At 41.7% G+C, this 12,004-nt stretch overlaps 1 protein-coding gene across 16 annotated transcripts in view; it reads left to right on the forward strand.

Annotated features, from left to right (window-relative positions):
- Nucleotides 1-9,751, forward strand: part of LOC115571218 (calcium/calmodulin-dependent protein kinase type II subunit gamma) — a 42,475-nt gene extending 32,724 nt beyond the window's left edge. For 9 of the 16 annotated variants that reach the window (XM_030400438.1, XM_030400442.1, XM_030400443.1 and 6 more), the window contains 4 exons: nucleotides 4,634-4,709; nucleotides 4,878-4,972; nucleotides 5,658-5,894; nucleotides 6,919-9,751. In XM_030400438.1, the coding sequence (XP_030256298.1) occupies nucleotides 4,634-4,709; nucleotides 4,878-4,972; nucleotides 5,658-5,890 (404 nt within the window). In that variant the 3' untranslated portion in view covers nucleotides 5,891-5,894; nucleotides 6,919-9,751. Of the gene's footprint in view, nucleotides 1-2,644; nucleotides 2,786-4,633; nucleotides 4,710-4,877; nucleotides 4,973-5,657; nucleotides 5,895-6,918 lie in introns of all 16 variants that reach the window. The other 7 variants (XM_030400436.1, XM_030400437.1, XM_030400434.1 and 4 more) reach the window with 1 other exon arrangement.
- The last annotated feature ends 2,253 nt before the right edge of the window (nucleotides 9,752-12,004 follow it).

A 12,004-nucleotide genomic window follows, 5' to 3' on the forward strand; every position in this document is an offset into this window, starting at 1 on the left:
TGCCCAGGTTGTCCTGAAAAAGAGTTGATGCTTTCAAGTGTTATTACACAAAAAGCAAACCAAAAATAAGAAAAAATTGGCGATCAGAGGGTTAAAGAGACTTAAATAGATACTTCTGGTATAATTCACCGCAATTACTGGGTAACAGAAACCTTGATCTGTTGGTGTGATAATGACACTTCAGAAGTAAATTCCTGCATAAGGATACAACAATCTGCCAACACCAAATGTTGATTTTCCTAAATATAAATCTGCACGTGACTTCATGAAGGTCATTGTACGCTAAAATTAGGTCATGGACTGCTGTGGCACTAAATTCTGAACCAGCTGCTCGCCTTTATGAATGTTAGTAATGCTAAAGATGATAGAACTATAATTATTTAATGTGTTTCATCACTCATGCTCCTTTAAAAGCGATCTGCTCAATAAAGGTGGATCAATAAATCCCCTGTCTCCATTGATATGATTGTCTGACCGTTAATGAGACCCAAGTTGTTATGAAGTGGAATGTTCCTTTATCGGGATGCATTACCCGACTTATTCCTTCTCACAAACTGATTGCAGAAGGTCGTTTCCTGCTGTGTACATCCATTACACTCTACACTGTGGGCTCACTTCTTGAGAGCAACACTTTTTAACTGCTTTACTACCTGAATTTAACTTCACTGAACTCTAAAGAAACTTAAAGAAAAAAACAACAGCAGGGGCTTTTTTTTTTTTCTTTTTTTAGGTCACATAGGCACTTTGACCTAATTATAGAAAGTCATTTAAAGAGGAAAAAAAAGAAAAGTTGTGGAATTGTTCATCAGGGCCACTGTGGGAACCCTGAAATGTGTGAGTGTCTGAGTGTGTGTGTGTGTGTGTGTTTCTTGGTGCATCTATCCCCTTGTCCTCCTAATGTGACAGCACCAGCTGGAGGAAGCCTTGCTTACCTTGCAGCTGGGTGTCCTAAACCGGCCTCCAAGTCTGACAGGCCCTGCTTGCCTGTCTGACTTTCCCGGAGTCCGTGCACACACGCCATAGAGCATCAGGTTTCTCTTTGTCCTCACATTGTCTCCTCCATGCTCCTCTCCTCTGTCACGTACTTTAATCTTTTAATTTATTCTCCATCTCTCTCTAATACGCCATTCTCCGCTACATCGTTATCTCACCTCGTCCCCCTTTCAAATCTCGCCCACTCTAATCTCCCTCGACCTCTCGTCCTCACTTCCTGCTCTCGCGCCATACACACCTGCACTTACAGGACGGACGGATCTCTTTCCCCTCTCGTCCTCTTAACTCCTCTCCTGCATCTTTTATCCACTCTCACCTTCCTTCCTTCCTTCCTTCCTTCCTTCCTTCCTTCCTGAACATGCTTAGTTCCCCTCACACAGGCATAACACAAGCTAATAGCAAACAATGTCTTCGATCCTCTCTTTGCTGGGTGCTGCAGCTCATCAGGCGAAGCTTTATTAATGTATGTGCACATTAGAGTAGAGTAGATGTGAGCAGAGCGGGCAGTTAAATGACTTCCACATCACACAGCATCATGATCAGAGCTGCCATCCCCTCCTCATGTTGCACATCTGCATGCTTGTCATAGACGGGGTTCGTACAGAGTATAATCTGGTGTTTCATCTACATAATCACTCATTTAAAACAAAAATGTTTTGATATTTGAAATGAAACTCTCGCCGTCTTTCTTGTTTGTCTCCTGGCTTCAAAATGAACAAGAATTAAATAATCATGATTAAACTTACAAACCAGAACAAAAGTGACAATATACATTGATTTTTTTTAAACTAGATTTTTCACAATTAAATTTATATAAACAATTTAGATTTGGTCATAAAGGCTTTGACAGTTTCATGTTTAGATACCTTGAAAGAAGAGGTTGACTGAGTGGATTTGTAAGGGCACAGTGTAGTTTTAGAGAAATTTAAGAAATTCAGACTCAGAATTTTAATATTTTGTGTTGTCCTTTAAGGTCAGTTTATTTACTTTGTTTAGTACTTACACTGGTTAACATTTCTTCCCCAGAGCCACATATTGCACCTTTTTAAAGGCAGATTTAACAACAATATTTTGGAGCAGGGAAAAGTTGATCAGCCAATTAATCAGATGCTACAAAGAAGTTTTGACATTTATATCCGAAAGGTCAAAGGTCAACTTCACTGCGACATCATAATATAGTAATGTTGATTTATTGACAGCGTGGGATAAGGCAAGTTTTAAATAAAGTAGAACAGTCTGAGTTCAGAAAGTGAATCGATTGACTGTAATACAACCTTTAAAACCAGGTATAGACAATATTACTGGACATTCACTGATCCATTGATGATCATCTGCCGTTAATGATAGTTTGAAGAAACATTGACGAGACTAATCAACCAAACCGATTTTATCAGTCGACCTCTACAAGAGTTTTCCTCTTAATAAGCTGTACGAACCCTGCATGAACTAAACCCGCACTAACTTTTGAGTGTCCTTCATTTATTACTTATTTTACTGATTTCTAACCCACGTCAGCTTTGTTCTCATTCAGTTTTTAATTTTACTGCATGCTGTCTGTGTGTTTTGGGATGCTCACATGTACGTTTCTGTCACCCTTGTCATCCATCCACGTTGTTTTGTGTTTTGTTGACCACCCCGTTGTGTGTTTCAGTTCCACCGCATGACGTAAAGCGCATGGCATGGAACAGCACAGGCAACAGCTCCTGCCCTGACTCTGAGCTCTCACAGTCCTCCATGCCTGCCGCTCCACTAGGGAGCAACACTGTCGCTGCTATAAACAACACTAAGCAGAGTAAGGACACAGTCTTGACTAACTTGACCTCAGCTTTTCCCTGCTGTCTACTCACTGAAGCTGTCTCACACTTAAAAGCTTGCATCTCAGTCATTCAGTCAGGTTCCAGACTCTTCTTTCTGGTGAGTTTTCTCCAGTTTTAAGAGTTGAAATGAGGCGAATACCTCCACATGCTGTCAGACTAATAGTACTTAGTTGCAGGGTTCCATAACATTGGCTGCAGGTAAATAAAAAATGGCATGAAGGACCAAATACATCAATGTTATAGATGGTATCAATACTTTCCAGTTACTAAAGAAGTAAATCTTAATATTAGATATTAGATAAAGTAGTTGCAGGAGTGAAGTTTGTGTTTATTTCCTCAAACATTTGGGCATCGTAGTTTTTCATCAAACATTGCTGAAACGGGACTAAATGGTGCATTCGATGTTTTCAGCTGCAGATGAATACACATTCAATGCTCTACTGAGTATTTAATGTAATGCAGCTTCACATGTGGTTTCACGGATGTTTTAAAAATGAATCCTGGTATTTTCAAACCTGAGCCCTATGTTTACATAGTTGGATGTGTTTAAATGAGTAAAGTTTTGGAGTCGGTGCAGTAGATCACCTCGGCTAGCAGTTGCAAAACGGGCTCCAGCAGTCCTTGTGGACAGGCTTAGATGTTAAATGTCTGAAAACAAAACATAAAGAATCCCTCCAGAGAGAGACCTTTCTAATAAGCAGTAAGATGTTTTTGTTTTGCCAGCACATGCCGTTACCTAGCTTTTATTAAAATCCACCAAACTCCATTGACTAATTCACTAACACTAATTTGACCTCACAGAACTCAGGAATTTTCTGCCCGCTTGTTTCGTCCGCTTGTGTTAATGTGTGAATTTTAAAACACCAAAGTCACGAAAGTAACAAACTAACCCTTTTAAGATGTATGTGTTGAAAAGTTACAGGTATTCAGAATACTAATTACTTTCTTTTCCCTTTTTTCAAACCTTTTATTTAAGCTTCTAAAATCATTGAAGTTTCCCTCGTTTGCAATCATGTCAAGATGCTCATAAATCTGCAGCGTTAAAACGATATATTCAATTAAAACAGTTGCTCACTGAGGTTAAGTGATTTCAGATCAGTGTCTTGAATTGTCCAGGGTTAGTGAGACTATTGTTGCAGGACTGTGGTTTTGTTAGGAGGGGAGACAGTAGTTTAGGACTAACATTGTCTCTATTGACGTTATTAAAATCCTGTTGATTTGTTTATTTATTCACTTATTTGTTAACCTGGTTGGAGGCAGCCATTAAGGCTGTTTTTTAAAAAAATGACTGTAGCCTTGAAAGCGATGTGTTGCAAGAGTAAGTTTATGAGCTATATATCTTATCTCAAGGCTGCTGATTATCTTTTTTCTGGAGCTCTCAGTAGCGTCTGGTAGTCTTCCTCAGTGGTGAAAACCTGTCAACAAGTCTGCTCAGTTGTAAATGGAGCTCGAGTTCATATTTCTTGTTTGGAACTAAGCTTATGGTGTTTACAAGCAGAATTTGACTGTGTTTTGTTTTGGTGACAGTGTTTTCTCACACAGTCGAGTGTTCAGTCAGTTTTTGTACTGCACAGAAGGTGAGAATGAGAGCGACGGATAGTGATGAGGGGTAGAGTCGCAGCGACGAAGCTGCTTCAGATCGTATGATGATGATGATGATGATGATAGAGACGAGCGTGGAGCTTGTAGCCACAGAGGAGAGAGCAGAGAGAGAAAATGTCATCAAGCAAAACCACCACATAGTTAATTGTTGTCTCGGCTTCTAACAGATCTCTCACCATTTACCATCTGTCCGTCTCTTCTCTCTGCTGCTCTCTCTGTAGCTCGTAAACAGGAGATCATCAAGATAACAGAGCAGCTGATTGAAGCGATCAACAATGGAGATTTCGAGGCCTACACGTGAGTACGACTGCACGAGTATAATGAAAAGCAGTGGGTGAATTTATGTAATGTTCCAACAGCATTCTTCGCAGTTCTTTTTTAGGTCTCTCTCTCAAGCTTTCTCAAGACTTGTGTTTCTCTGCTCTAATGTCTCTGCTTTCTCACCCGTCTCCTTTTCTTTCTCAGGAGGATTTGCGATCCCGGACTCACCTCTTTTGAACCCGAGGCCCTGGGGAACCTGGTGGAGGGCATGGACTTTCACAAGTTCTACTTTGAAAACTGTGAGTCTCCTCTTGTAGACACACAACGCATCTGTCTATTTTAATCTGCCTGAACAACAGCCAAGTGAAGCTTTCACTCAGAGTCAGGTTCACAACAGAGGGTGGTCATTTTGGGGGAAGGAAATTTGTTCTTTTTTTCCTTGACAGCATCTGAAATGTCCTGGTCTGGTGCAACAATAATCTGATTACTCGACCAGATACTACTAAATAATTTGAAATCCTGTAACCAACAAGTTGGATTGTGGGTAATGTAGGCGGCGGGTTTTAAAAAGGAGGAAGACCAAGTGAAATTTAAAAAAGGCGACTTCTGATTCTGCTGTATCGATTTTGATCATTTGTTGTCCATAATGGGTCCAACAGTGTTATAGGAGTACAATGCTGCTTATGAAAACCTGGATACCCACAATGCAACTTGGCCAATGAGAGACATCACTGGCAGCGATTTATCAGATTACATGCAGCTTTGTCTGGAGCTACAAAAAGCTTATACTACTTTTTTCACACATGACGTAGTACTCACCTACATCTGTAAACACACTTTAATGTGTAAAATGGGTGGAGGTGCCCTTTAACATCCCAAAAAGAAGCAAAATAACTTAATAAAACTGTTAAACACTCAAAATCCACTGGTCTATCTGGTATTCAAGGATACATTTCATTGTCTGTCTCCGTTTGTTTTGTTCAGTGCTGAGCAAGAACAGCAAGCCCGTGCACACCACCCTGCTCAACCCACACGTGCACCTGATCGGCGAGGACGCCGCGTGCGTTGCCTACATTCGGCTCACACAGTTTGTGGACACCACGGGCCGCCCTCGTTCCAGCCAATCGGAGGAGACCAGGGTGTGGCATCGTCGCGATGGCAAGTGGCTCAATGTTCACTTCCACTGCTCAGGAGCACCTGCTGCACCACTACAGTGATCAGGTACGCAAACACACACACACACACACAGATGGTATCACACATGTATGAAGTAGCTAATTTTGATATCTGACACTAATGTTTAAAATAACTATTTTGCAGTAGTCGATGCTGATCGGTTGTGTTTCGTTATTTATTGTGTGCTTGTTATTCTTTTCCCCCTTTCGTATCCTGGAAAAAAATAAATCTTCGCCATAACACTGTGCACACATTTGATCATATAATATATTATGAAGCAGCCTTTAATTGAACCTTCTTTCATAATGTAAAAGATTTTTTTTTTTCTCTTACTAAGTTCAACTTCAAAAGCCTTTTCAACCTGCTGTACAACTACCTACTCAATAATAAGAACATTTCAGTACTTGTGTAGCCTTACAAACTGACGGCAGGGATGCTGAGAGCCTGTAGTTCAAAAGTGTTCGTACGCCAAATTGATGCGACACAACAGAGGATAACCCGCTGCCATCAATGAATGTCATCATATTTGCAGAAAACAGTCAACAAGGCAAATATTTGCTGATATATTTGTGCATCTGTTCCGCGAGTATGCTAAAAGCGGTCAGTTAAATTCATTAACTAAGTTCTAAAGTCGGTCAGTAAACTGTGACCGATGAAAACTTTGCTCTTTGCATTTTCTCCTCTGAATAAGTTTTGCTAATTTTGAGGTTTTCTTTAAACAACCTGTCTGAGGACATGCTGGTGGCCCTGGAGGTTAAATCTGCCATGTAATCGTAAAGCTCCCCAATGAAGTCCAGCTGGGGACCTCTGCCACCGCCCCGCTCTGTCCTCATTTCCTGTCAGCTTTCTGCTGAATGCTACTTAAAAAGCCAAACGAATATTTTTTTTAAAAAGCTGTCTGAATGCCTGACTGCTCGTGTTCCTTCCACACTGGACTTGATCACACAAAGGCCAAACTACAAACATAAGATCCAGTAATAAACCAGAATTATTCTTTAATAACTTCAGACATTTTTAGTGAAGCATCTTTCGAAATGAAGCCTAATGTCCGTCTCCTCTCTCCCCCCAGTGGTCCTGAGCCTCCAGTCTACTGGAGTGTGTGTTTTGGGGGGCAGTTTTTTCAGCGAGCGTGTTTCGGAGGCACGTCCTCTGCGTGGATTGGCTAGTGCCAGGAGCCCGGCCGGGCGAGATCGCATCCCTCTCCACGATACCAACCAATCCTGTCCCCCCTTTGACCTGCTGGGGGCCGGCTGAACACAAGACACCGCCCCCATGGGATGATGCATGCATCTGGCGCCTGATTGGAGGGCGCGTCTTTGCCCTCTATCCCTCCCCTGGCAGCCATCTTTTTTCTGCCCGCGCGAGATGAGACGTCCTGCGTGAGGAGAGGATTTACAGTTGAACTTGTGACAGTTTATGAGTATGAGTTATGAATATGCTGTGTAAATTATGACTAGATGTACCAGAAACCACCAAAACCCAACCAAGCATTTATATTCACTATCTAAATAAGGGAGGAACAGAAGGGAGTGTGAGGTTAAAGCAGCTGAGATTTTGGACACTTTTTTTTTTCTTTTTTTTTCTTTTTCTTTTTTTTTTTTTTTCCGTTGGTATTCTAGGGATTAAACCCGGGTTGAAAGTGTTGTGCTCGTTACCCGGGGCGTTGGTGTGAAGACGTAGGGAGGTATTCCCACCCCACAACTGAATTCTCGAGGGGGGAAAAAAAAAGTCAAGTGGGCTCAGTCAGAGAACTTGATGACGAGAGAAACTTGATATCAAAAACATGAAGCACCAAAGTGTAGAACTTTAGGCTTTTTATGTGTTTATGTGTTTTCGTTTGTGTGCTTGTTTTTTGTTTTTGTTTTTCTTCGACCGAGCAGAAAAATCGTGTCGTGGTGGGATTCGGGGCGGGGTGGGCGTCTGATCTGAGGTTAAATGTTTTTGTTGTGTTTTGAGCGTCCTGTTCCCTTCCTGTGAATAACCGGAGCCTCTTTTTTTATTTTATTTTATTTTATTTTATTTTTTTGTCTTTATTATTATTATTATTATTATTATTATTATTATTATTATTATTATATATTTTTTTTGTCTGACTGATCCTATAATCAAGGCTCCTTTTTAAAGCAGCTGAGTTTTTAAAAAAAGAGGGATTTTATTGTGCAAGTTTAAAGCTAACCTGCGCGTGTTAACACGTTCTGTTGTGTCTGTATGCAGTGGAGGGAGATGGCGGTCCGGGGAAGGCGTCTGCGTTTTGCATGTTTGCCCGCCGCCTCTCCCCCGTTCACCCCCATCCCTGACCCCTCCCCCCTTTTTTCTCTCTTCTTAAACCATTCCCTCGTACCCCTCCTCCTTTTTTCTCTGCTTTCTGCAAGGGCCTGGTTTGTTTATAATCACTGTGTAAATACAGTGTATGTATAGATATATGTAGAAAAGTGTAATATATGTACATGTATCTAAGAGACACTCATCCTGTGCATCTGGGCATGAAACCTCTGTGACCCCGTTCTAGTTTAGAAAAGCAACATTTTTCCTCAACGATTCGCGTTAATTCTCCTTGAAATACTTCCTTAAAAATATCGGTAGCTGTTGACGATTCACGATGATCACAAACACACACACACACACACACGCTCGAGTCCCGTGGCCATAAGACTGTTTTTAAAGACGGGGGAATTAAAGAGAAATAACAGGTTGAAAATAATCAAACCCTTCTGCCCAACGAGACTTTTTAAAACGACCTCCATCATAGTGTCCTTAACTCCTGATCCCACAATGCTGTGAGCCATCTCTTCATATCATATGCACTCACACACACACACACACACACACACGCCTGGTGGTGTGTTTCAGCTTTGTAACATATCTGCACCACTGCTGTGTGACCACGGTGCCACCCTTGCTGTGCTGCTTAATTGTCTCCATCCATCCGCGACAGTCGAATCTTAAAAAAAAAACCCACCCGATATCCTCTCCCCCTCCTCCTCCTCCGCCCACCCCCCAACCTCCACCCTCCTCCTCCTCCTCCCGTGTACCTGCTCTCGAGATGTTTATTTGTACCTCTCTCTGTTGTTTCTCTGTTCCCGTGTGTTACTGGTTTTGAGTTTTTTTGTCGTCGTCGCCGTTCCTGTTAAACTTGTCGTTTTGGTAAATTTTTGCCGATCTGCCAAGCTGGAGTTCTGCACTCTCCCTCGCACACAGAAGACGAAGAAGAAGAAGAAGAAGAAGATAAAAAGGGAAATAGAGGGAGGAAGACAACACAAATTTTTACAGATTGAGCGATCACAGATTGATAGGGACTAAATTATTTATTAATGTAATCTACCCTCGGTGGTTTTAAAAATCGTGCCTGCTCAGTCGAGAGGAGTTTTTGAAGAAGCCAGAGAGAGAGAGAGCGAGAGAGAACGAGTCGGTGTGGGTGTGCAGGTTTTCTGTGACCTGCACTGTTGAACCAGAGCGGGAGACCTAGTTATATGCATGTTTCAGTTACGCATTTCTACCATGTACCTACCTGAATAAGGATGGAGCTAGTGTTAATATATGATATTTGCATCTTTTGAAATAAGAATTTTCCTCCATCCAGAATGTTGAATAGGTGACATGAAAAATACAAAAAAATGCAAAATTTTTAAAAAAAGGATTCAGGAGCCGTAGCTTGGTATGAGGCCCTCGATGTTAGCGTTTTCCCTGCGTTGTAATGATATACTATTGGGCTGCGCTTTCTCCCCCAGCCTTCACATGGATGCTGGAGTTTTTTTGCATGATCATGATGTACAATGAAATACAACCATGAATTGACGACTATCAAGTGTTTGTCTGAGTGTTAGTTGGTCTTCATCATAGCTTTGTTATTCTTCGAAACTTGGATCTTGAAAGTATTTAATAAAAATACTATTTCAGCACTGGTTTGTCTCTCTCGACTCGTTTATTTTTCCCTCTTGCTCCCGCAGCTGAGTGTTTGAGCACTAGAAGGCTGCTTTCACTTTAATTAGGCGCTGAAAGTTTACATTTCTGCTGTGCTCGTTGAAAGTCTGATTTTTAGGAGGCGGACTTCCGAGCCAATTTGGAAGCAAACACTGGGGCCTCATTTATAGAACTTTTGAACTCGGAACTTGCTTTATGTCCTATTTGTAAGAAAAGGCAATTTCGGTCTCACTCCAAACTCCACTCCCCAAAACTGACGCTATGAGAGAGCGTCTGACCCGTCCTACAATCCCTAACCGTCATTATCTGAATGGTTGAGAACTAAAAAAATCAACTTTTCTTACTAATGGATGGTTTAAAGTGTTGGATGTAGTTGAAAACATTCAACAAATGAACAAACATTATCAACAGAGTGGGAAGAAAACCTTGATACTTCTTCAAAGACATCTTTGTGCTGTGACGCAGAGATGTTGGCTGACCAGCTACCCACACCTCGGTCTTGTCTCACAGAAAGTATGAAAATTAGTAAAGAAGATTAACTCTGAAAATGCCAAAATAGAGAGTTGTCATGGCGTAAAACCAACAAACTGTTGGTGCGAGATGCAAGTCTAACAATTTTTTTTTTAATTGACTAATTCGAGGGTTTAGATCGTGACACTGAGAATGGACTTCACGGTGAAGGACGAGACATCTTCTGAAATGAACAATATTTGCACATTCATATATTCTGGTATTTAAATGAGGAAGAAGTGGGAGCCCTTTTAAGGAGTTTGGACACATGTTCGACTATTTTAACATCTTAATACAAGTGCAGAGGAAACATTTAAGCTTTGTCCCCGTCTGGTCCTGTCGGATTTAGCGTTTGTTGTCACACGGAAACATTTCTGAACCTTCTCCAAAAAAATATCTTATTGGGAAGGCATCCACTCCCTCCAAACAACCTGCCAAACAGTTCAGTGTTTACCCCGGCTGCTTTCTAACTCCATGGTTTCTGAACTCTCACACTTGTCTGGTACCACACACACTCAGTGACGTGACGGCATGACCCTCTTTATTTTATCACCATTATAAAAACACATTTATTTCAAAAGCCGTTTTAATGTTACGAAGTGTTGTACAAGAGAAAATAAACAAGATCAGGAAGATAAATTGAGAATATCAGCAAAGTACGTCAGCGCAGAGGAAGTAAAGACAATAATGTGTTGGATCAAAAATATATATCACAGTATAAATAAAACATGAAACATTTCCAGAGGCTTTCATAAAAAAGAACCGTTTTAAAGAGCCTGGGTCTGATGACTGCATTTTTGACATTTTCAGCCTGGATTTAGAGAGTTTCATCGGCACGGTCTCACCCTGAGACCACCAAATTTGGAGCTAATAGAGATCCGATTATGTAACGCCGCAACATTGATTAGTCATGCTGAATATCTGCGCATGTGGTCCAATTTTAGGAAAATGAAACTAGATCGTCTCAGGTGACATTTTCGCTTTCACGAACACTCTCTGTTCTTTAAAAAGGGCTCTGATTGAATCGTGCCGCGGCGAATCTGGACCTGCTCGCGTCTGCAGCTTTTGGCTGGATTGGCTCTGAACGCCGGCCCGGCAATCGCGGGCCTGGCACCCTGTGTGCCCTCCATACTCGTCTGTCATCGCGTAACGTCAGATTTAAGCCCCCGCATAACGCTGCGTAACCCCCTCGGGCCATTAACATAGACGCGGGATCAAATAATCACTGATGTCCGTTCGGCAGCTCGTGCATCTTCACCGTCTCACCACCTCTCGGCCTTCCTGCCGTCTCCCATTGCTCTTCTTTTAGCCGTATCGAGCCCTGTTGAGTAATGCTGCAGCCTTATTTAAAAAAAAGGACTTCATGCTGTTATTTATGATGGTCCCAGTTATTTTAAGGATGGAGTCTGTGTGTGTGTGTGTGTGTGTGTGTGTGTGTGTCCCTGGGATGTAGGACAGCTCCCACTGGTTCCTCTGCTTTCTGTGTGATTAATGAGGGGAGCTCAGCAGTTGGTTAAGTTCGACACTCGCACTTACTTTCTCAAAGACGAGCACACACGAAAAAAAACACACACAACAAAAAAAAAAAAACCCCAGGAGGAACTCTTGAGGGGAATGTGTCTTGTTAGCTCCGTCTGACCTCCGACTCCTCGTGTCAATGAAATTAGGAGAGAAGCCGACCCAGAACGAGGCTCCTGAATCTTAAATTACTCTTGACTTTGTTC

Source organism: Sparus aurata, chromosome 20 (assembly GCF_900880675.1).
Source record: "Sparus aurata chromosome 20, fSpaAur1.1, whole genome shotgun sequence".
NCBI classification, from domain to species: domain Eukaryota; kingdom Metazoa; phylum Chordata; class Actinopteri; order Spariformes; family Sparidae; genus Sparus; species Sparus aurata.